General features: G+C 37.2%; 2 protein-coding genes across 2 annotated transcripts; one reads left to right on the forward strand and one right to left on the reverse strand.

Annotated features, from left to right (window-relative positions):
- Positions 1 to 858: 858 nt before the first annotated feature.
- LOC121244534 (adenylate kinase 5, chloroplastic) lies at positions 859 to 17,287 on the reverse strand. The gene is given in 21 exon segments (XM_041142647.1): positions 859 to 1,168; positions 1,440 to 1,469; positions 1,567 to 1,704; positions 2,037 to 2,146; positions 2,226 to 2,255; positions 2,784 to 2,849; positions 2,947 to 3,026; positions 3,752 to 3,871; positions 3,874 to 3,889; positions 3,979 to 4,059; positions 4,124 to 4,159; positions 11,024 to 11,152; positions 11,278 to 11,330; positions 12,430 to 12,523; positions 12,611 to 12,685; positions 12,890 to 13,036; positions 13,699 to 13,833; positions 13,915 to 14,043; positions 16,726 to 16,830; positions 16,920 to 17,137; positions 17,176 to 17,287. Coding segments are annotated over 20 exon segments (1,812 nt in total). The 5' UTR covers positions 17,133 to 17,137; positions 17,176 to 17,287; the 3' UTR covers positions 859 to 1,143.
- A 5,202-nt stretch (positions 17,288 to 22,489) lies between these two features.
- On the forward strand, positions 22,490 to 24,285 carry LOC121244536 (beta-amyrin 28-monooxygenase-like). Its single transcript, XM_041142649.1, has 3 exons — positions 22,490 to 23,465; positions 23,666 to 23,853; positions 23,980 to 24,285. The coding sequence occupies exons 1-3, from the start codon at positions 22,502 to 22,504 to the stop codon at positions 24,283 to 24,285; spliced, it is 1,458 nt and encodes a 485-aa protein (XP_040998583.1). The 5' UTR covers positions 22,490 to 22,501.
- The last annotated feature ends 1,845 nt before the right edge of the window (positions 24,286 to 26,130 follow it).

Genomic DNA, 26,130 nt, shown 5'->3' on the forward strand with positions numbered 1-26,130 from the left:
TTGGCTCCTATATTGCCTCTAGTTTCTACGATCATTTAAAGGGAGTTGGACTTGTTATATGTATGGTTGGACTTTCTCTTATAGAAAAAAGAAGTATGGTTGGACTTTGTTTTAATTCTTGAGAAGATTTTCCTCCAGGGATATGGATTTTATTTTATTTTTTATTTTTAAGATCTAATCACCAAGTTGGATAGCTCTCTATCCCGATGGGCACAATTTAATTTTCAATCATCTATTCTTCTTAAAGATAATATTTCTTAATACAATCATTAACAGCTACTTAAGAACCTCATCGGGCAGATTAATAAGTGTTAGAACCTCGGGCCTCGTTTGGACAGTGAGATAATGAGATAATTTTAGATGAATTAAATAAAATATTATTTTTTAATAATATTATTATTTTGATATTTAAAAAAATTAAATTATTTATTATATTGTATAAAAATTTGAAAAAATTATAATAATGAGATGAAATAGATTGAGTATTTTTATATCCAAACGGAACCTAAATTAGTTTAAAACTATTATCTTATCTTATTGCTAACCAATTTTCATTTTCAATTGGCTTGTGATGGTTGGACTGACATGCTTAGATTTATTAATTATATAACCTGATATTTCCTATTAATTTTATTTACATTACTTTGATTGTTATATTACAAATAAAGAAATCATAACCAATAAGAGTCTCTTTTTTCTTTTCTTCTTCTTCTTTATATATATATATATATATATATATATATATATATATGGCATATATCCTCACCAAAGGAGGGCCTCCAGGGAAGGCTTTGGAATTAAATTACTGTCGATTTCGATTCCTTTCGAAAATTCATTTTGAACGTAAACAAGTATACATCAGAAAGAATTTTTGCAAAATACTTATTTTTACAGCATTTCTTCGGTTCTCAAACCTTGGCAGTTGGGCACTGGCCGTGTCATATGAACATGTAATTTATGCTTCTAGTAAGTAGTAATACTAGTGCATTTTTCTAAAACCAAATGTACAACTAGATTTTGCAAGGATCCGATCAAAATATATGGAGCTCAACAATTACTGAGTGGAAGTAGTATACGAGCATAATATATTTTTCAATTATATTATATATATATGTATATATATGTATACCACCACCTTTCGACTCAAAATATACCACTCAAGAAGCCCCTACAACAAGCAAATGATATATCAATAAATTTGGCAATAATAAAAGAGAGCTGCTACAAACACAAAGAGATTACACAAAGTAAACCCACGAACTGATGTGGCTTCATGGAATCCGTTAGATCTACTTTATAATAAAAATAACTTTATAATCTGACGTACCATATCAAGCCATGCACATCAGTTTGTGTGTTTATTTTTGTCTTATCTTTTTGTGGCTAAAGTATTTTTCATAATAAAAACTAGAAATATCAAGAAGATGGATGTTTCTTACCAAATTCCTGAGGCTTCCTTGGTTTTGTTTCTGCATTTTTCAATGAAATGAATTGGTTCAATCATGATAATGGTTTTTGAAACGAGAAAAATAAAGGTAACAGAAATGGCAGTTAAATGGGAATTACCTTGGTTTTCCCAGGAAGGCATCATTAACTTCATCAGTGTCTGGCCTTTCAGGAAATGTAGACAAGATGACATACTTCTCCTTCCCAGATGGTTCATCAACCCTCTTATACAATTCATAACGATATGGGAAAGACATCCTGAAACAATGTGGTGAGACTCCTTAGCACTTTTCTTAGCAGTGTTTCAGAAAATAGAAATTTGAATTTTATAAGTAAAAATTTTAGATAAAGTCAACATATTCATCTTTTAATTTTCATGATAACGTGTCGATTAAACATAAAGTGCTTAATTTCAAGTTTAAATATTCAAATACAACTGGGATAAATGTTGATGGTAACATAGGAATAGACTCCATCTTTTAAAATTAAGAACAAGCCATCACACCCAATAAAGAATTACAACCAGACAAAATAAGGATGATCAAAAGCTTGCTGACTTATGAAAAGCATTAAACTCTAGGTATCTCTACCTAAGAGCACCCATAATTGGATACTGGGTTCCTGCATAATAGAGAAGCCGAAAGAAATAGCAATTCTCGAATGATGCAGCATACTCCAATCTCTTGTCCCGGCCCATTGTCTGTAAGATATATGAAAAAGGTATAAATTGAAAGGTTAATACTAATTTAGATATGTCAACTCGCGGGATTGGTACTTACTTGCATAATACCACTGGAACCAGGTAAATCCTGAATTCAAGGAAATTTATATATCAGTCACATAAATAAATAAGGATCTGCAGAAAATTCTTTGAAAACGTTGGTTGCAGGCTAGCAGCAAAAGCATAATTGTACGCCAGAAAAGACTAAGTTGGTGAAGATTTCACAGAACTTGAATGCCTGATCTAATGCATGCAACCCAGTGGATCTAACAATTCAATGAGTTTCCCCACATGATTTCAGGAAATTAGAGTCGGCTTTCTTGAATGTTTTTGTTGAAGCAAATTCAGAAGAAAAGAGAAAAGGAAAAATATTCTAGTAGCACTTGAAGATATGATCTAATTAAAAACTTGATTTGATAAAAGAAAATATATAGCACCTGAAGGTCATGAACTTCGGGCTAAGAAACAGAGTTCATTATCTCACTCATATAAAAATTGTTCTGAAATTTACTGAAAAACCTATGTATTTGTTGATGCATCACAGTGATCACATGCTATATAACACATAACCAGTCCATTAAAGAGATATCAGCTGAAGTTATAAAAGGAACTGAACCTTGAGCCTAGGATTGACAAGAATAACTGGCCGGTTCCCAGCAGCATCAGTCATAGCTTTTAGGTCCTGCAAATCAAACCTCAAGGCTACTAAATGCAGAATAATAACTAATATGACAATCCCTAAAAAGTCATAGCAGAAGATTTGCTCCCAAGTTCCTCACGTCAATAATACAATTGCCAACAGCATTCTGAGGAGCCACTATGACAAAAATGTCATCTTGCTCATCAACCTCTTTGGACCCTGCAGTTGAAAATGAAAACCTTATGAATATGACATAATTTTAATTTGCTAACCAAATGAAAACCTTATAGATAACAAATAGTTTTAATTTGTTAACAAAATCATTGTGCGAACAAAGGAAATCAAAGTCCATACAGTTAGTCATACACAACGGAATTTAAAGAGGGATGGCAGATATAGCATATCTTGTTTCCGATGCCTTCTTGCAAAATATTCTGTGACGTATTAAGCATTCAAAAGAAAAGAACAGATTTGTAAAATATTTCTTTACATAAGCACTACCACTTATCCACCTTTTTTTCATCTTTTTTTCCTGTTAAGTTACTATCTTTGTAGCAATACCTCCAGTGTGTACTGAAATTGCTAAAATCGAAAAAATTAGAAAGACATCTTTTTTATAGGTAATAGAATGAAGTTCTTATAGATAAAAAGTAGAAGTATTAGCAATTGTGGTGGTTTTTCACAACCAACTCGGCTGCCGTGGTGGTGACATGGGTTACAACTTGCATCTCTGCCAATACAAAGCCATATGCATGACAGGGCATACCATTGACCTAAGATATGCTTCAAGTTGGTGCTTAAAGAAGACAGCATGTGCTGCTACCTTATGAGAACAGTTGGCTTTACACGGAATATCAATCTACAGGTGCAATATCACAAAGATGATGGATAAAACCAAAAACTCTCATCGTAAACCAAACATCATCTTCTGTTCAGTTTTATACCTACAGAACCAATCTTGATAAAGTTCCCCATAGCACCATAATCACCCCAATCCATAAACTCTAGGATCTGTCGAGTACCAGCAAGCTGCAATGGCATTCCAACTAGTGCACCTTCCCCATAGATCCTTGCACACAAACCTGAAAGGTTTAGAAAACTGAATAAACACAGTGCTTGCTTCATAATATTTTGGAATGGAAAATCCATATAGCAACCAGGATAAAACCACCTTGACATGTTTTCCATCATCAGCAAACGAAAGGGCAAGAACTCGAACAAGTTCCATCAAAGTACCGATTCGATAAACATCCTGTAACATAAAATATTGTTAAATCCAGAAAGACACTTGGTAAATCAAGGAAAAAGTCCCTTACCATTTCTGGGTTCAGCTCTGGAATATTGATCTCCACCTGTCCATATTAAAAGAGAAATTAAACAAGATAAATTCGGTTCATTGGGAGAGACATCTTTACAAACAGTAAATCTACTTAGGAAAAATAGAGTATTTAGTGTAGATTAATTTGGACATCACTGATCTATAAACCCTTTTATTTTAATTTATCTGAACCTGATGCACCTCATACCCATAACCTTCCCTTTTTTTTTAATCGGAAAACCATAACTTATAAGCTTCCTAAAACCATGTCAAAATAAATTTATGAGATAAATCAGATTGATTGAAGTAGTTTTTATTTTTTTTGATAAGTAAGAGATTATATTGAATCAAGTGAAACTAGGCAATGCACATGTACACAAGAAGTATAAAAAATGAGACACCTAATTACATTTTAGAAAGCTGAAAAGTAGACAAAAACTCATGAACATTCCCTCCCTTTAGTACAATAGCAGAAAACCACTGTAAAAGTGAGAATACAAATAAATTCCAGATTTCCCCCACTGCACGCTCCTTGTTGTTGAAACACCTATCATTCTTTTCCTCCCATAAACACCACATTAAGCACAAAGGTATCATCCGCCACACTACTGCCAGTTGAGAGCTATTAAGATGCCTATTCCAGCATGCTAGGACACTCTTAGGCATAACCCAACACAGCCCAGCTCTACTAAGAATGCCAGCCCATAACTCCCTAGCCATGTCACAATGTAGAAGTAAATGATCAATCAATTCCCCATTCCTCTTACACATGAAGCACCACTCCAACCATACCACGTTTTTGTAGATTGTCCACCATCAAAATCTTCCCAAGCGCAGCTGTCCATGTAAAAAAAGCGACTTTAGATGGCGAAGAAACCCTGCATATGCTCTTCCATGGAAAAGAGTTAGGATGTTGGACTGTCAAAACCTTGTAAAACGATTTAACAGTAAACTTCTTGCTCCCCGTATGTTTCCACAGCATGCGATCACTCTCAGTACCTCCCAACTTCACTGAATACAAGTAGCTGAAAAAACCTTCAAGCTCATCAAGTTCCCAATCCTGAGCATTTCTAGTGAAAGTGAGATTCCAAAGTACAGTCCCATTTACACGAGACAACACCTCTGAAACTGCTGCCTGCTGGTTTCCAGCCAAGCTGTAAACGACCAGAAAAACAGTGTAAAGAGACTCTCGCCACACCATACATTGAACCAAAAACGGGTTCTTGCTCCCTGACCCATCTCGAACTTGGGATGTTTTTCAAAATGTTCCACTCCTTTCTAATGAATTTCCATAGGCTAACACCATACGACCCACTACCCTCCGTAGAGCACTATCCGCCTACTCACTTCCATACTTCCGATCAATAACCTCTCTCCACAGCGAGTTCCCTTCCATTTGATATCTCCACAACCACTTTCCTAATAATGCCTTATTAAAAATACTCAAGTTTCGCACCCCAAACCACCATTCACAAGTGGACAGCTTACCCTTTGCCAACTCACAAGATGAAATTTGTTCTCCTCCCCCATGCCACCCCACAAAAATGCTCTAAACAATTTTTCCATCCGGTTTGCCACTTCCACCGGTAATGAAAAGAGAGAAAGATAGTAAGTAGGAAGATTGGAGAGGGTGCTTTTGATAAGTGTAATCTCCCCCTTTTGATAGATATAACCGCTTCCAACCTGAAAATATTTTCTCAATCTTCTCTACCACACCACCCCAAATACTCTCTGCTTTGAAAGACGCCCCCAAAGGAAGCCCAAGATATTTCATAGGAAGAGAGGCAACTTGGCAACCTAGCAAGTCCGCAAGAAAGTTAATATTCCTCACGTCCCCCACCGGTACTAGTTCCGACTTCCACAAATTCACCTTGAGTCCCAAAACTGCTTCAAAATACAACAAAACAGCCCTTAAAGCTTGAATCTGACCACAATCTACATCACAAAAAATAAGAGTATCGTCCTCAAATAATAAGTGGGAAATGGAACTAACACCATTACTATTGTTGCCCACCGAAAAATCAGCAATAAAGCCCCCCCTTACTGCAGCCTCCACCATTCGATTCAATGCCTCCATAACAATGACAAAAAGAAAAGGGGATAACGGGTCCCCTTGTCTCAGACCCCTTGAAGTCTGAAAAAATCCACATGATTTGCCATTGACTAATACAGAAAACCGAGCAGTTGAAACACAATGTTTGATCCATTCACACCACCTGTCCCCAAAGCCGCATCTCGTAAGCATATAAAAGAGAAAATCCAAACACACGTGATCGTAAGCCTTTTCCATATCCAGCTTACAAAGAACCCCCAGGATGCCTTCTTTTATCCGGTTGTCCAAGCACTCATTTGCAATCAGAACTAAATCCAGGATTTGCCAGCCCCGAACAAAGCATTTTGAGGTTTAGAAATGAGTCTATCCATCACCATACTCATTCGGTTGGCTAACACCTTTGATATCATTTTATAGATCCCACCTGGGGGTGAAAGTTGGTCGGTCCATACCAGAGAAACCAAACGGACCAGTCCAGAGACCAATCAGTTTCGATCCTTGAAATAGATGACCGAGACTTTTCGGTCTGGTCCCGGTCCATGGATTTCCCACCCCAGACGGGACCGGATCGACCGAATTTAAAAAATATTTATATATATTATTTATATAATAATTGTATAATTAATTACGTAATTTTCATCTAACCTATCACCATTAAAAATATAAAATTTTAAATATATTATTAACAAATTAATATTCTATCAATTAACTAATATATAATATCAATTAACTAATTATATAGTAATTATATAAGTTAATAATGTAATTTTCATCTAATTTATTATCATTGACCATAAAAAATAATTTTTTATTGAGTTAGTTATGTAATTCATATTATTAATTCACTTAATTTTAATTTAGTATTTTAAATAAATTTTTTTATTAATTTATTTAAAAAAAAAGAAGAAAAAAAATGAAAAAAATAATTGGGCCGGACCGATAGCTACTGGTCCGGTCCGGGGAAAATGATGGGTCCATCACCCCCCCCGACCGGACCAATTTACACCCCTAATCCCACCTACCAAACTAATAGAACATAAGTCTTTCAATTCATAGGCTCCAACTATCTTCAGGGTAAGAGTAATGAAAGTAGCATTTAGTGACTTCTCAAACTTGTGAAAAGTATGGAAATCATGGAAAGCCTGCATCACTTCTTCCTTCACTATATCCTAACACTCTTGAAAGAAAGCCATAGAAAAACCATCCAGACCCAGGGCTTTATCTAGGAGGTATTCGTAGTACTGCACAATATGATCTTAAATCTCTTCAGGGGAATGAAACACATTTGAGCCGGAGTGGAGAACCTCAATGGCATTATTGCGCCTATGAGAATTAGCCACCTTGTGAAAAAAATTTAGTACATTTGTCCCCCTCCTTTAACCAAAGCGCCCTAGATTTTTGCCTCCAAGACATTTCTTCAATTTACAAAACCTTCTCAATTTCTGCTACAACCACATTCTTTCTTGACAAAAACTCCTCATTATCCTCCCCCTGCTCCAATGCATGCAACTCGTCCTAAAGAAGATTTTTCTGCACTTCCGCATGTCTAAAAACTTCATCATTCCACTTCTTTAAATCGGTCTTAAGGGCTTTAAGTTTACCCACCACAATAAAGCTAGGGTTATCATCAAAAGAATAATCAGCCCACCAAGTCCTTACCTTCTCTACAAATCCTTTAGCATAAAGCCACATATTCTCAAATTTGAAATAACGCCTACCCCCATGAATGCCACCACAATCAAGCAAAATTGAGAAATGATCAGAACATACCCGTCACAACCTCTTCTGAAATAAATCCGCAAAGTGCGTCTCCCAAAAAGAAGATACTAAAAATCTATCCAATCTTGACCACCCTCTACTATTGGACCAAGTATAAGCCCCCCTACCAAAGGGAGGTCCACAAGATTTAAATAAAAAATCAGCTCCAACAAATCTTCCATAGCCTCTGTCGACCTAGATGCCCCCGCCTTCTCACTGGGGAACCAAAGAATATTACAATCTCCACATAAACACCAAGGTAAATCTCATAAAGAATACAAACCCGCCAATTCCTCCCACAGAAAACTTCTATCTCTATCCACATCAAGCCCATACACGCTCGCAAAAGCCCACCTCTACCCATCCTCAATGTTTTTGAGAGAGACAGCCACTAAATAATACCCAATACAATCCTTTACCAACTCCATCACTCTCTTATGCCACATCAACAACACCTCTTGAAGCGCCCAACGAAGCTAGATAACGCCACCCCATAAAAGAACAACCCCACAAACTACGAATAATATTTATATCAATACAACTCAACTTAGTCTCTTGAAGGCACACAAAGTCAATTTTCCATCTACAAATAAGGGATCTAATGCGAAGACGTTTGTTAACGTCACTGATCCCCCTTAAATTCCAAGAAAGGATTTTAGGCTTCAAAAGATGACCATGCCCCTCGCCCTTTCAACCTATCCCTTGCCACACTTCCCTCCTTATTATCATAATTAATAGAACTTTGTAGACGTTCCAACTACCTGTCCCATTTTACTGCTAATTTCAGTGTCGTGACTCTTCCTGCTTCAATCGCAATTAGAAGAGCCTTAAACTGCTCTTCTAATCCAACACAAGATATCCACAGTCTCTTGAACTTCCTCAACTTTTTTTAGCACCCAGTCCGATGTTAATCTGTAAGCAGGTTTTGGAAAGATGGTGCATAACAGGATGGGACTGCCCATCGCTTCCTTGTCACCCTCTACCTCACTGACCACAATCTCTGAAGAATAATCCATTTGCCCAGCACCCTTCAATACCTCTGTTGAAACTCCTCTACCTCCATCAACCCTTCCAACCACTTCCATCAACCACATCCCCTCCTCTAGCATAGTCAACTCACTTAATAATGGAGAAATTTCCATCCTGGGCACCCTTTGATAGATTCTCTTCCAATTCCCCTTCCTCTAGTTCCTTCCGAAAAAACACCTTGTTCTCAGCCTCCTGAGCCTCCATATCCCCATCTACCATCTCCGACGTCGGGACCATTACCTGAGTCGTGCCTGGGGGGTCGCCGGCGACCAACGAAGAGGTATGTGCAGCCACCGATGTTGTATCTTGAAACTGCCCACACGGAGGATTGGACCCAACGAGTGGGTTCGCAACCTCCTTTACTGAATCTTCAATCCCCAGTGATCTAATCCATTGTTTTGACGTCGTGGATGTGTCGACGACCACCGTCGCACCTTTCTGTGTAGGTTATGACGCATTTGGGGCAGATACAACATTGTAGTTGCACAAACTGATGGCGCCATGCACTATTGAAGTTACAACAACCTTGGACAAGGTTGCCTAAGTCCTCACTGGGAACGGTGGCTCAGGCCCAATCACCAATGGGCCAGCTTCCGCCTGAATCCTCCTCCAGACAGGGATTGATTTCTTTTGGGCAGAAAACCTTCCCGTGAGCTGAGACCCAACTCCTTGTCCTAGTTCCTTGCCCTTGCCCGTGGGCTGTGTGTTTCCATTGGGCTCGCTGGACTGGACTAGAACCCTGTCTCTTGAGCCCACAACACCACCCCTTAAGTCTCTGCACTTACTCCACGGCCCAGGCCTAGGCCCAGGCCTTGGCCCAAGCCCAAGCCCAAGCCCACATCTCCTTGCACCTCAACGCACCGTTTTAACCAAGATACATTCTCAGTCAACTCTCCCAGCTAACTCTCCATTTCAGACAATATATGCAACAAATTTTCCTCTTTGAAGCCAGCAGCTTCTTTGCTACCCCTTCACTTAACTGAGCACCAACCATAAAATCGGCACCACCTGACGTCGACAGACCTGCTGTTGCTGCACACTTCACGTCTTGAGGCCTCTCCATCTCTCTGCTACCTTGGAGAACCTCCCTGTATAATCAAAAATTTGAAGTTTGCGACGTCGTCGCTGGTGGTAATAGCCACTCAGAACCTCCAACACTTCCAGCTTCCTTCAACGCCACCACTAATTTTCTCCAGCCCACTTCGTCCCTGTCTCTTGGTATAAATATGAAACTCCGACGGACCCCCCCCCCCCAAAAAAAAAAAAAACTCCAAAAGCCATGTATACTCCCCTGAAATTAGTGCAGCGTTGTGCAATATAACCCCTATCCCCATCCCAATGCGCAGTGTAAAAACCCTTTCCCTCAGCCTTCAGACACTCCTCCAAGGCTTTAGAAAACCATCATATTGTCCCTAGCCCCAAGCTCATATTTTTTACAACTTTCCATCCTTTCTCAATAAGATGCACATACCATCCATCCCTTAACACCTCTAACGACTTAGATTCGATAATAACACGTTTCGTGGAAGGCATTTTCCTTCCAATGTTGCCATAGAGAACGCTGCCAAATGCCCATAACCACCATTGGAATCAAAAGAAGAGAAACGAGTGCGGAGAGAAAAGATGTAAGGAGAGAAAATGTACAGAGAGTAAAATTGATCAAAAGAATCTTCTCCTCAAATAAATAATAAAATGTTCCAAATCATACACGCATACATGAGTTCTTCAAAGCTCTAATAAATCTACTACAATATTTAAACTTGATTGAAGCAGTTATAGAAATATCCCTAAATTCTTAGAAATTACCGCTGCGAGAGAGGGGGGGGGGGGGATACAAGTTGTTACATAAATATAGTTTCTACCAAGCACAGATCAAAGTTCAAAATTTCAGAATGCATATTTGTATATTTATTGAAAAACAAATGGAAAAGAGTGAAGTGCATGAAAATCAACACATAATCCTGAAATGTAAAGAACTTGCATTATGAACAATAAACACAAATCAATGATCTATCACATAAGTTATTCTCCAATGCAAAAAAAGAATCAATGTCAAACCTTTAGTCGAGTTCTTCCATCATTAATAGCTCTTTGGGTTGCTTCTAGCACATCGGTATAGAAATATTTCCTAATTTCCCTTGAGTGAGGAATGTTATTCAATTTAGTAGGAATTCCTCTCCAGTTATCCTATATAAGGCTAAAGTAACATAAGAAAAGAAGCACAGCAGAGATTATAAAATGAAGCTTTATGTGAAAGTTAAACTTATCTACAGTAAACAATCATTATTAACTTTACATCGTAGAAACTATACCTGGCCTCCATATACCTGATTCTTCAGGTTCTTAATTTCAGGTAGTATATTCCCTGGTACAAAGAATGAAGCATATTAAGTTCATAACTGAAGCTGAAGTTCATATTAAACATCGGTTGCTGGATTTTTTTTTTTTTTTTATGAGTAAACGATTATATTGATATGAATAGGCATCGCCCAAGTGCACAAGAAGGTATATAAAAGGTAACACCTATTTAGGAAAGTTGCTGGAAATATTTAGGGAATATCACTTTTAAATATGAACTTATATATGAATGCTTACACACTACACCGGGAGGCTAATGTCTGAGAGGTGGGTCACTTCTCGTCGCTTTTTGATCAATTGTATTTGAGTCGGGTGGGAAGTAATGGTGAAGTAAAATGGTTTGGGGCCCATCTAGGAAAGGAGAGTGTTCACTGTAAAGTCTTTCTACAATTTCCCATGTGCTCTTGATAAGACCTCTTTCCCTTGGAAGCTTATTTGAAGGAATAAGGCTCTACCTAGGGTGAATTTCTCTGTTTGGACAATGGCTTTGGGGAGGATTCTTACCCTGGATAACATAAGGAAGAGAGGCATTCTAGTTATTAATTGCTATTGTATGTGCAAGAAGAAAGGTAAAACAATGCATCACTGTCTACTGCATTGTGAGCTTGCTTTACAAATTCTTGTTAGAGGAGGAAAGAGAACATCATATTAATCTTAGTTGGGTACCATAAGCGAGTCAGTTCTTTTTAACATGAAAAGACTTATGTTATTATAACTTTTACTATGTGATGTCATTGCTAACTAAGTATTCAACTCGTGTTTTTTTTTAACTGTTAGCTGTCCTAGGTGACGAAGAGTATGATGACAGGTCCACATGTCCAAGCTTAGCTAATGGAGACGAGATTGAGACTTGGTATTATAAAAGACTATGATTGTTCAATAAGTGCTACTCAATGAATTTTATGAATTTGGATTGTTTTGATGTTTATGAAATCTTCTTATACCTGGCTCATGTCATGACTACGTTACTGGAATTCCTAAACCTTTGGGGGAAATCTTGAAATAATAATTATAAAATACTTCTAAAAAATTAGTTATAAGTTGATTGGCATTAAAGGTTAGACCAGTATACACAAAACTAACACTTTATGTCCTGAAATCTTTACCTGGATTTGTCATCTTTACTCTATCTTTCTGCACTTGCAAAAGCAAAGATTCTATTTCTTTGAAAATTTCTTCTTTTGGACGGTTTCCATTAATCTGTGTTATGCAAGAGAGAATGATACACATAAATATCACTGGCCCAGGTTCATATAGCTAGGAGCAAAAGAAAATGTTTGTAGATACCTTGTTCACTATGTTCAAGTACGTGGATGAGATTGCTTCTGCATTTTTCTTGTATATTTCTAGACGTGACTTCACCTAAAATATTTTTTTATTTAAAAAATGAAGGCATACACAAGTTAGGTGCTAGAGAAAGAAACTCAGAAAATAATGTTGAATAGACAAAAAATAGTGTTCCAGCTTATACCTGGAGTCACAGATTACATATAATCATCAAAATTTAATGACAGTGTACAGGTGACAGAGCAAAAAAGACATAAAAATGAAAAGTTGGAACTATACTTTTTCCTCAGTATCGTCACGACGAGTAACAAGTCTAGATTTAATTTCCTCAGTCTCTGGAGGGAAGTTTTTTAGATGATAAATCTTCCCTGTTACAGGGTCTAGCCTTCTACCAATGCATCTGTTGATCAGAATTTCATCAGGAACCTGAGTTTCAAAAACATATATGTAAAAGGTAATTTGAAAGATAAATGCTTATGTTGGCACAACAAAAAAATGAGCTTATCAAAGATTGTAGAAGATACTATTGTGCATCAAAAGGTAAAGGCGCTAGACAAGCAGAACATTAATATAAAGGCATAGTTCATCGTTAATAAAAGCTGATACAGAATGCAAGATATTTTGTCGTAGTATAAAAAAGGATGTCCTGTAACTTCTACCACATCTGGTATACCTATGAAACCTTGTGCATATAAAATAAATAATTAAGAATAACATTAAAAAAAACCAAGTAATTGGATGCAAAACATTAACCTATACACAACCTTTTTCCAAATCTCAATAAAGAAAAGAAAAATGCACAAAAATGCTTCCATCAGAACAAAAGTCACCAATCACCATAGTAGAAACTTAGCAAGAAAGATACGTTATGATTTGGATATGTCTAGCAAGTTTTTTTGTCGAAAGTTTTCAAGCAATTTAGGACAACATAAAACTTTACTTCTTCTGCAGAAGTCTATGGTGGCCAGCCAATATGGCAGAAAGTCTTTCAGCTAAGTAAATTCACCTAGCTGAAGGGAAGGAAGGAAAGCAAATGGAGATGATCATCTATATATGAGAAAAATGGGATAAACATGTGACTCACATACATCTAATACGATATAAACATCTGGCCTGATTTTCAGTTCTTCCAGACTTTGTGCTTGTGAAAAACTCCTTGGATACCCATCGAGAAGCCACCCTTTTTCTTTTGCGTCTTGACGCGATAATCGTGTCATGACCATCTACAAAGCAAATCATTGGTATTTTAAACCCTATGAGAAATAAAAAGAAAAAAAAAATTAGTGAGCTAGAAAATTCAGTACAGCCGTCACAATTTCATCTGGAACTAAACGGCCAGCATTCATGAATTCTTTTGCTTTATTCCCAATTTCAGTCCCAGACGATACTTCAGCTCTTAAAAGATCCCCAGTTGATATGTGCACCAATCCAAACTGAAGAACCAAGACAAAGGAGGCATGGATGAATGTGAATGTGAGTAACAAAAAATTACATTCAGATACTAAAGCCCAAGTTGAACTTCTAAGATGATGCAACGGAAGTAATTCTATGACAAACATGAATACTCATCACAAGAGAAACTTCTTCGTAATTTGCCAATTATTTTCCAGATTAGCTAATTTTCTTTTCAGGACCAAATGGGAGAAAACAATATTACCACTCAGGTTTTTCAGCAAAAAGTTTCCATTTCTTTCTTCAGACACCTCTTCATCAAGAACAGCCGTTACACAGCTTTCCCTAACAAGAGGTTCAAACTCAGTCGGTCTAAGGCAGGGAGATCGTTTGTCCCCACTTCTCTTTGTTATTATTATGGAAGCCTTGAGTAAGATGATATCAGTGGTAGTTACACATGGTTTTGTGGCTGGTTTTTCAATTGGGGACCCCAACAGGGGCATTATTACTTTGTCTCATTTATTTTTTGCAGATGACACGCTCCTATTCTATGATGCAGATAGAAACCAGTTGAAGGCAGTGAAGGCTTTGTTATTATGCTTTGAAGTAGCATTAGGTCTGAAAGTTAATTTTGACAAATCAGAGTTAGTGCCAGTGGGGAATGTGAGCAACACTAGGCAACTAGTTAGTATTCTTGGGTGCAAGGTAGCTTCTCTCCCCATTACCTACTTGGGATTGCCATTGGGGGCTGCCGCAAGGGCCTCATCCATATGGGATTCAGTCATAGAGAAGATAAGAAGGAAACTGGCAGGGTGGAAGAGACTGTATTGTCGAAAGGTGACCGTTTGACTTTTATTAAGAGTACCCTCTCTAACTTACCAACGTACTTCTTATTTTTGTTCCAATTATCTGCCAGGGTAGCGGTTCGGATTGATAAACTATATCGTGATTTCCTATGGGGTGGGATAGGGGATGAATTCAAACTTCACCTGGTCAGCTGGGATAAAGTGTGTAGACCAATCTCATCAGGTGGTCTGGGTATAAAAAATCTGAGAACATTCAATCAGGCCTTACTTGGGAAGTGGCTATGGAGGTATAACAAGGAACCCGAAGCCCTTTGGAAATTGGCGATGGATTGTAAATATGGAAGCATGTGGGGGGGCTGGTGCACTGAAGAGATATCTAGGGTTAGCAGTGTGGCAGTTTGGAAACACATTAGGAAGGGGTGGGGGGCTTTTAGTAGCCATTCTAAATTGGTGTTAGGGAGGGGTTCTCGCATTAAGTTTTGGAGAGACATATGGTGTGGGAATGAGGCTCTAAAGGATGCATTTCCAGCTATATTCCGAGGGGCAAGTAACCAGGATGCTTCAATAGAGGACCTTATGACTCTATCAGGAGACCAAGTGCAGTGGAATGTCACGTTTAGTAGAGCAGCGCAAGATTGAGAAGTGGACACCTTTGAGGCTTTTTTCAGCCTTCTATATTCTATGAAGCCCAATAGATTGCAAGGTGATAGGATGTGGTGGACTCCAACGGGTAAGGGCATTTTCTCAGTTAGATCCTTTTATAAGTCTCTTTCCCAAGCCACAAACATTCCCTTCCCATGAAGGAGAATTTGGAGAAATAAGGCGCTGCCTAAAGCGGTCTTCTTTACTTGGACAGCAGCATTGGGGAGGATCCTGACTACCGACAATCTGAGGAAGCGCCGGATAGTTATACTTGACTGGTGTTGTATGTGTAAGAGATCTAGCGAGACAGTGGAACACTCTTGCTACATTGCGAGACATCTAGAGCCTCATGGGTGGAAGTCGTTAGCCGGATTGAACTATCTTTTGCTATTCCTGCTTCTGTGGTAGATCTTTTAGCCAGCTAGACACTTCCAAATAGAGTTCAACAAATCAAGGCAGTGTGGAAAATGATCTCAATCTATATTATGTGGTGTATATGACAAGAGCACAATGATCGGACTTTCAAAAACAAGGAGCGGTCTCCAGAGGAACTTCAAACGCTATTTTTCAGCACTTTATTTCTATGGGCCATTGCTTTAGATTTTAATGGCCTGAATTTTCATGAATTTTTAGGTTCCCTTACTTCGACCTAGATAGATCTTATCTTTTGTATACCATCTTATGTACATGGGCTTTGCCTATCTTTATTAATATATTCTTGATTACTTATCAAAAAAGAAAAGGTTCAAACTCAGTCAGCTATGCATTTCTACCGACCGTGTATCACTTCAAAGGTACCCAGGCATCCAACGTACTCCAGAAAATGGCCCCACACACAAAAAAAAAAAAAAAAAAAAACGAATTCACGATCTCGGTGTTCTTTTTCAAATTCAAATGGCTTCTTGTCAATTTGTTAATTAATGGTAGAGGGATGTGGGTTTGACGTTTCCCAAGAAGCCATCTGAATTTGGGAAAAGAACAACCACAACAACAACAACAACAAGACCAACACGACAACGTCTATAAGAGAATTCGTACACAGACTGCGGGTTTACATTATACATATTTGGTGACAATTCACACACTCTACGGGCCGTTGGAGAACATTATATTACATTTGATAAATCCATACAACTTCCAGCAAATGTCTACTTCAGAAAACCAACTTGAACTAATTGCTTTTAACAATTACTTAAACAAGAAATAATCTGTAATATTTAGCACAATATGTTTTCAGAATGATTATCGAATCATATATAAACTCCCAATGGTTACCTTCTGGACAATCAACTCACACTGAGTTCCTTTGCCCGATGCCGGTGCACCCGATATCATCACCTTCAAAGGCTCGCTGCCCACGGAACAAGTCACCTTCAGTCCCTAGCAAAGAAACATGTCATGAGCCAAAAGAAACCATAGAAACAAACAAATCTCAATATTGGCTGATGAGGAACAAAAAAGATAACAACTTTGGATTTCGGGTCTATCCTCAACTGGGTGTCTCGGAAGGCGCAGAACGAGCGGAGATGACGACGTGGAATACAAGAAGATTGTAGAAGAGAAAGAGAGCTAGAAGGAGAAGAAGAAGAAGAAGAAAGGGAGGAGGTTGAGAGAGACGAGAGAGAGGGAGTCGGAGTTACGTTGGTGGAGTGAAGAGAAGAGAATGTAGAGGTGGGAAACATAGTTGCTGAGAGAGAGAAAGAGAGAAAGAGAGAGAGAGAGTTGGGTTACGGGCAAAGTGTCAGAGACTTGAAAGAGAGAGAGGATTTGAGAGGCTGTCCATAGAATGAGAAAGTTTGCAGGTGGCTGACACTACACTAGACGATAAGGGTAGGAAATTTTAAAATAAAAATTAAATATTTAAAAATTAATATCTTAAAAGTATAATATATATAAAAGATAAGTAATACTACGTATAATTATAAAATATATATTATACAATCGTTTTAAAAAAATAAAATTTATTATTAAAAAATTAATTTTTTTATATAAATTATATATATTTTTTTTTAAAAAATTACACTATACTTATGTATTTTATAATTATAAATATTATTTCTCTTAATTTAATTTATAATTTCACAGGCATGGTTGCTTTTTAGCTTGAAAAATATTGTAATACCAATCCGGTAAAAGAACTTGGAATGCAGTTTTCCTCTAAATGGATTTTAACAAATCCTTCAAATAGTTGGGTAAAAGAAAAAAGATCAATTTTTTTTAATGGTTGCTTGGTACTTCATATAAAACTTTCAGTTTTCAGCATCAACTGTCATTATTTATTTATTTCACCGGCTAACTGCCAAGAAGACATAGCAGGAGATCTGACTATTCTATTTTTAGGTATTCTTTCCAGAAAATGGTGTTGCTGAGCAGGCTATTATCGAAGATGCAGAGTTGCATCTCCACGAAATAGTAAAAGTAGACAACATTATTTTTCAGAAGTTACAAGTCAAGAATGGAGGAGGGTAGGACGTGAGTAATTCTTAAAGCAAAATAGGAAGAAAACTGAATTCATAACAGGATTAAGGTTAACCATATCCCCACACCAACAAAAGTAACAACTAAAAAGGACTCTATGGGAGAGAACATGGAGACAACATGAAGTTTTTGCGACTTGACTAGTTATAATTCTTGGATCTTAGCTCAATTAAAGCTAAAAGAACTAAGCTTTCTTGCATATTTTATCAGATACAGAGGTAGGTTCTCTTTATCTTAGATAATTATTTATCCCATTGGAGCACTGTTTGATTCCCAGATTGAAGTCTCAAGCCCATGGAGATTTGGGTGGCGTTTGATGGAGGTATTGTTGCCAATCTCAGCAACAAGTTTTGCAAGGATTATTTACCTCATTAGTCATCACTTCAAATTAAAACTTGAAAGATGCATTATAAATGACCTGATGAATAGAGTGAAACCAAAAGGCAATAAAGACAATTTCTTTGTGATTTGATTATCCACCACCATCAATGCTCACCAGTTGCAACATTCTTCTCAATCACATTCTTGAGCTTAAGCTCACAACTCTCGCAAAGTCTTCAATGAATAACAAACAATAGGTCGTGCCCAAATGAAACAAACAAAGAAAAAATGCATCTATAAGAGCATCCACATTGGCTTCTTCAAATAACATTTCATCTCTAAATTTAACTAATTTTATCAATTGTTGGCCCACATTGAATTAGCCAAACACTTTTCATCCTAAATATTATCTACAGTAATTTCATAATTTTCTTCAAAGATGAAAAGAACTGTTGATCCTCCAAATACATTGTTTATTAATTTCGGCTCTCTCTCCCGCGATTTCTTTCTCTTCTTCTTCCCTTTTTCTCTCCCGCGTTTCTTCTTCTCTTATTCCTTCTCTTCTTCGCATTTCTTCTTCTCTTCTTCCCTCTTTCTCTCTCGCGTCTCTTCCTCCATTCTCTTCTTCTATTTTTTTTTTCTCTTCTTTCTCTTCTTCCATCTCCCGCGTCTCTTCCTTCTTTCTCTTCTTCTAGTTTTTTTTTCTCTTCTTCCCTCTTTCTCTTCTTCTGCAACCAAGCACGACAAGCACACAGTAAGATTCGAAACCCTAGCCTTGATTTTACTCTTGATTTTTATTGTTTGGGTTTGATTTTGTTGATGTTGTTTGGGTTTGATTCAAAACCCTAGCCTTGATTCCACATTGGCTTATTGTTTGGGTTTGATTTTGTTGATGTTTTGGTTTGATTTTGTTGATGTTTGGGTTCCTTGAACTGTTGATTGAATTATTTGAAGCGTGGGCTAAGTTTCATTTCCTGTCGCTGAATGTCATTCTGTTTCACGTTAACCATAATCCTCAAGATCTTAACTCTATTGCAGCGTAACATTCACTTTTTAATCCTTCATCTTCCACTCTGTCTTTCTCTCTGTAAAGGGCAAAACTTGTGCTTGTAATGAAATGAAACTCTCTGGCTTAAAAGGGTGAACCTGGCCTCTTCTTTCTCTGTCGAGTATATTATATTCAGAACATTTTTCTCTGTTTTCCTTTTCATTTTTTCTTTCTAATTTCTTTCATAAGCTGTATCTGTTTTTCCTGCAATTGGGTAGTTTGAAATATGTTTGTAAGTTTGCATTATGGTCTCGGGTACTTTCTTTGATATACCTATTTTTTTGAAATCAAGAATTGTCTTTAAGCAATGGTTTGATTAGACCTGCTTGCGCTGGTACTAAACCTTGTCTTGCAGTATCTCCCGATCCTTCTTTTAAACTTGATTATTGAAGACAATGAACAACTCATGGAGAAGTTGTTCTAAAAGACCTTGAATCAGATATTTACTTCGCTTCTAGCATGATGGGTAATGGGCGAAAAGTTCTTGGAAAGTGATTACTTACTTTCTGTGCTATTACATGTATTTGGTGGTATGTTATAGTCCTCAATTACTCTTTCTTCTGGTGTAGCATGCAGATGCAATTGTGATGTATTGCATTTTGAAGTTTTGTTTTGTTTTATTTTCTGATCTTCTTGCAAATTCACCTCTCTTTGAAATTAAAAATTTGACTTCAACGATATGCATAACTGACGTGGAATCTCTATATCATTTGAACCAGCCAACATCTTTGACATGAAATATGTCGGCGTCGCAACCCCAATTTGCAGGAATGGAGCAAGTCTGACGCATGATCTGTTTGGTGATAAAATCATGGCCCTGCCTGAAGTTCCATGTGTTGTAAAATTGTTCTTTCGCTTGTGAAAAGTGATGTCTCTTTGCTGCCCTTCTCTCGAATTATAGTATTGTACTATTGTGTGATGCCTCACATTATAATATGGTGGGATAAAAGCAACAAATATCATCTCATGTTCGTTGCTCTACCTTTCTCTTTATCTTGGAGGTAGCGATTCCGAGGCACCTCTACTAGTTGATGCTTGAGAATAAATCCCCCTTTTCCCAAAAGTCTGGTATAACTCTTGCATGGACAAGGGTTTGACCATAATCAGATCCCTGCTTAAAATTCCATGTCCGTATCTAGTGAGGGACCAGAATCAAGTATTGAAGATCGATGAAATTGTTTTGATAATATTCATATTGATTTTGTGTATTAGATTGTGAAAATGAAAATGAATATAATTGTTGTGAATTATAGGTGATTATAGGAGGTTATGAAAATAAAATTAATTATAAAATATAAAAATAACAAATAATAATATTTTATTATTATAGAGAGTGTGATGACTAATCCAATGTAGACTTTAAGTTTTGAATAATTAGCTAAAAGTGAAAAAGTTACATATTAGTCAAAATTTGAAGAGTAAAATAGCTAATCCAATGCCAATGCTCTAAACTCTGCAAGTATATGATCATGCTGAGAGATGTCTATTGCTACATGAAATCTGTACTTTTTTTAGTGCTCAACTTTCTTTTTTTCGCTTTTTTATGTCATAGATTTTTCATCTTCATTGGGAGAGAGAGGATGGGAGTACATACGTCACTCCCTCCCCACCCCCCCCCCCCCCCCCCCCTTCTCTCTCTCTAAATATAGAGAATTCTGTCCACCAATACTCATCAAAACGAATAATAGAGTTATGAACAAGTACACTATTACACATCAAATTGGAGAATGGAGAGAACAGAGCGAAATTATATAAGACATGAAACTCACAAATATGATATCTTGCATGTTGATCATAATGAAATAATTTGCCATGAATAGTTAATTTACAAGGAACTAGAAATAGATTCAAGTGAACTTAGCAAAGTTAAAACTCAATGAATTTGTATTAGACCTAGACCCCGGCACTCAATCCTCGAGATTTTGGTAGTCACGGCAACCAGAGAATTCACTATCCCTTGTGAACTTCTGCCCAATCCCATGCCTCCCACAAATCCCATCTTTGCCATCATCTTTCATCATCATCTCTGCCACACCTTGACCATCCTTTCCTAACCCTCTACCTTCAACAACTCCCATTTTAGCCATCATTCTTGATCCAAAACCCCCAGTCTGCACTTCAAATGAACCAAAGCTTGCTGAGCCAACTATCCCTTTATTTTTACCATGCTCATCTATCTCTTGTGAATCAAACGCTGTATTCTCAACACCACCTGATTGCATTGCACCACTTGATACGAATGACACAGGTTGATTAGCATATGAACCCTTTTTCCCACTCCGATTCTTCTCACTTGCTTCACCATTGCCCTTAGCAGTCTTCTTTACCCTGTTTTTATCTCTAGACTTTAAGTTCGAGCCTTCGGTCACAGCAAAATCAACATCCTCATTGCTAGCATATATCAACTGAAACACAAAATGAAATCACTAGTCTTATATTTGATGCAGTGGCATATAGAGATGATTCAAAGTACACCGTAGAAATCTTCAGAGCAGAGCTAAAAACATATAGAGATGATTCAAAATACCCCTCATGCTCTTCAAGAATGATATTCTTCCAAAAAATTATATGTTTCAGAATATTATTCCAAAAATTATATTTCAAGAATCATAAGGATCGATCATTCCCAGCCGAAAGAAACTAAGAGTAATTTTATAATCTAATATATCATATCAAGTCATGCCAATTCGTAAAAATATTTTTGTAAAATCTCGTTGTAACTAATTCATTTCTCAACTAAATTTACTCACATAATTATTACATCCACTCCAATTGTTATCTCTGTCCAAAACTATCGTTTTCCCCACTTCCGAAACCCGATAATAACGAGACACAAAAATACTATAACATGATCCTATCACGAGCAAAAAATTGTGCTAAAAGCCATATAAAATATAGTCCGATTCAAAACGTTGGTTTAGGGGCAACCTAGCTAGCTATGAGAGTTTCGTGTTGCCAGCTTTCTCATTACTCCCGACTCCCGAGTCCCTGCCCTTTCACTTTCCTATCTCTCAGCTATTTTGCTATATTTATTATTTTGTTTTACAAAGTCAATGTTCTACAGTTTCCAATTTTTTTTTTTTATGTGAACGCATCATGTTCTGGCTATTTATATTATTCCAAATCTGCTTGGCTGGTAGTAGCCCACGGCCACCACTGTTAACTTGAGTATTTTTCTTGGGTATTCCATGTTGATGGAGAGATATGGATATCTTCTTCTCGAGCTCGTATCTAATTCAGCTTGTAATCCTCTCCATCTCTCTTCTTCTCATCATCTTCACCATTTACAAGCACAAATCACCCTCCCGCCCCAAACTTCCACCTGGTAGAAGAGGATGGCCAATCGTTGGCGAAACTTTGGAATACGGCAGGGCCTGCAAAAGTGGGGAACCAGAAAAGTTCATAATTGATAGAATGAGCAATTACTCAACGGACGTGTTCCAAACCTCCTTGTTTGGAGAGAATCTTCTTGTGTTTTGCGGCGCTTCTGGGAACAAGTTCATGTTTTCAAGTGCAAACAAGCATGTCACCCCATGGTGGCCACGCTCCATAAGCGCAGCTCTGAATTTTCCTTCTGACATGGGATTTCTTCAGGACGACCTCACCAAATTACGAGCAATGCTCCCTGAGTTTCTCAAACCAGAGGCTCTACAGCGCTACATACCTATAATGGATTCCATGGCGAAAGAACACTTGGAGATAGCTTGGTCTCCTTATAATGAAGTGAAGGTTCTCCCACTGACAAAGGAGTACACCATTGCAGTTGCTTGTCGGGTATTCATAAATATAAAAAATCTGGAGCATATAACCAGATTTGCCAATCTCTTTGGTCTTCTTACAAAGGGCATTTTATCTGCTCCTATTAAGCTTCCAGGCACAGCTTTCAGTCGTGCTGTTAGAGAAGGCAAGCTTCTCCATGAAGAGTTCCTTGCTATCATTAGAGAGAAAAAGATGGAGTTGTTAGAGAAGAAAGGGCCAGCAAAAGAAGACCTGCTGAGTCGCATGCTCTTAATGGCAGATGAGAACGACAGAGGAATGAACGAGAAGTTGATCGCTTCTCAGATGATAGGGTTTTTCATCGGCAGCTACATTACAACAAGTTCAACAATTACATCCATGCTGAGATATCTTGCAGAGTTTCCAAATGTCTACAGCAAGGTCTTAAAAGGTAACAACTTTCTTGACATGATGATCTCTAATATTGCATATAATAGCAAGCCCGAGGCATTCGTCTTTAATTTCATGCAGCTCATCAAATACACGAGTAGTTTGGTTTGAAATTGAAAAATATATCTCAAATACCAGCACAAAAAGTTTTGCTGAATATCTAAGAGATATGTGAGTAGACGTTGTCTGTTTGTTTGATAGAACAAATGGAGATAGCAAAGTCCAAAGGTCCAGGCGAGTTGTTGAGTTGGGAGGACATTCAGAAGATGAAGTATTCATGGAATGTGACATGTGAAGTAATGAGATTAGCACCACCTATTCAAGGAGCTTACAGAGAGGTCACAACTGAGTTCACTTACGCAGGTTCTATAATTCCAAAAGGATGGAAGGTATGTAAGATTGATCTTCTATGTATGGAAGCCGATCTAGGCCGAGATGATATTTATAATTATTGCATGTGATGCATGCATGTGTGGCTTTCGATTTTTATTTATCTCAATCTATGGTTTTTGTAGGCTTACTGGACAGTAGCTTCAACACACAAAAATCCAAAATATTTTCCCGAACCAGAAAAGTTCGATCCTTCAAGATTTGAAGGGAGAGGGCCTGCACCATACACTTTTGTACCATTTGGAGGAGGACCTCACATGTGCCCTGGGAAGGAATATTCACGATTAGAGATACTCACTTTCATTCATAATGTGGTGACCAAATTCAAATGGGAGAAACTAAATCCCGATGAAAAGATTATATTCAACCCAGCACCTTCTCCTGTGAACGGTCTTCCTGTTCGCCTTGAACCTCTAATATTTAAGAATTAGAAGAATAAGAAAAATGGCGACTCATGATGATCCATACATGCATGTATGTTTAATAAATTAAGCAAGCTGCTTGTTATAACAGCTGCAACGTCTTACAATAAGAGTTACGCCTTTAGCGAGATCAGTGTATATATATGTATGTATATGATGATAATCTATTGATATGCATGAGGCCAGCTTGGACCTTTATAATTTTTATCTACTTCCTTTTTCTATTTTTTTATTTTTTAACTAGAAATAAAAAATAAAAACTAGAAAAAGTGGAAGCATCTTAGCTAGTGCATGCGTGCCCTATCGTGTTATAAAAATACACGTACGTACGTACGTACGTATGACCTGTGAGTTTGGCACGTATTAATCGTCATTTGTCCAATTAGGAATTTACGGACTTTCAACCAGTCGGGTTTGTCTTTAGATTTAGTTGTGATTGAGATTAGTACTCCCGTCGAAAAGATGTTCGCTTAAATTTGTATCGACATGGTAGAAGTTAAGCAAGCAAATTTCAGCTCTCTTAGATGGGGGTGCTCTTGCTAATCGTTACAACCCTTGGAATTTGCTGTAATTGATGTAGCTTGAATCTTCCCCACTATTGAGAATTGCTTATACTGACTTGTTATATATATATATATATGTACTACTCGAAAAAGGCTATTCCATGAATTTTTTGCAAAATGGTTCGTATTATTATAATGACATGACTTGGTTTATTTTTAAGTGATGGCCCACTTCTTTTTATAAAAGTTTTTAGGTCGCCATTCTTGAAATTCTTTTGGAAAATGATACACGAGTATTGACATTTATCTAGCTAAAATTATCTTTAAAATTTAGGTAAAAGTATAAGTTTTGCGTAAAATCAAAACCATGCATTCAATATATAACCCTATATTAGATTAGTCAACATAATAATATAATATTATTTTTTTAATAATAACATTTTTTTTTTCATATTTTACAACTACACTAACTATATATTAATTAATAATTTAATTTTTACTTAAATTATTGTTCCCTAACTATTTCCTCTTCCTAAATTATTGGAATACAATATTCTTTTGGCTATGAAGAGTATTACGCCAAAGATGGAGATCATAAGTTTACATATACTGTAGCGCGCTCAAATGTCAAGCTACTAGTTTATGACTACTCCAATGCAGCGAATTTAAGAGATAAAAAGCCAAAAGTTTAGATGCACTAGTATCATGTGGTTAAACTAATGACAATGCTCTAAATCTTTTTAGAATTGGATTTGAAGGAGAGGAAAAAAATTATTTGTTTGTCTATTCACTTCATCTACTTATTTTGAGAACTCAACCCCTTTGTCCAACTTAATGAAATCTGTGGCGCCCACGACCCCCATGTAAAGAGATACGGGAATCGAGATGCAGGGATGATGACTACAGGGTCACACATCCCAACGTTAGTGTCAAGTGTGTGTATATGCAACAATGTATAAAACAACGCAACGGATAATTAATACAACTAAGTACCAGAATTGTTAATACAATTTAAACAATCAGTAAAAAGGTTTAAATATTATACAGTCATCCGAAATAAATATTTTACAAGTCCCAAACCAGAATGCGAGTGATCCAATCACTTCTCGGGCGGAGCCGACTCCTCAGGTTCACCCTCATCCTCCTCTGCATCAAAATTTGCGTTACCATAGGACGGTACCGCAGGTAAGTATAACCCAAATAACCACGAGATAAAAATACATTAATGCGACCAACATGCATGCATATGATGAAATGTGCATCAAATCCAAAAATACTATTTTTTCCGAAAATAGATATTTTCCAACACACGCCAAAATCTCATTTTGGCCCAAAAAGAATATTCCGTCAT

This window comes from Juglans microcarpa x Juglans regia, chromosome 8S (assembly GCF_004785595.1).
Source record: "Juglans microcarpa x Juglans regia isolate MS1-56 chromosome 8S, Jm3101_v1.0, whole genome shotgun sequence".
Classification (NCBI taxonomy): domain Eukaryota; kingdom Viridiplantae; phylum Streptophyta; class Magnoliopsida; order Fagales; family Juglandaceae; genus Juglans; species Juglans microcarpa x Juglans regia.

Coding starts and splice junctions, on each gene's coding strand:
- LOC121244536 (XM_041142649.1), top strand. CDS start 22,502: ATGGATATCTTCTTCTCGAGCTCGTATCTAATTCAGCTTGTAATCCTC. Junction 23,466..23,665: donor CTACAGCAAGGTCTTAAAAG/GTAACAACTTTC, acceptor TTTGTTTGATAG/AACAAATGGAGATAGCAAAG. Junction 23,854..23,979: donor TAATTCCAAAAGGATGGAAG/GTATGTAAGATT, acceptor TGGTTTTTGTAG/GCTTACTGGACAGTAGCTTC.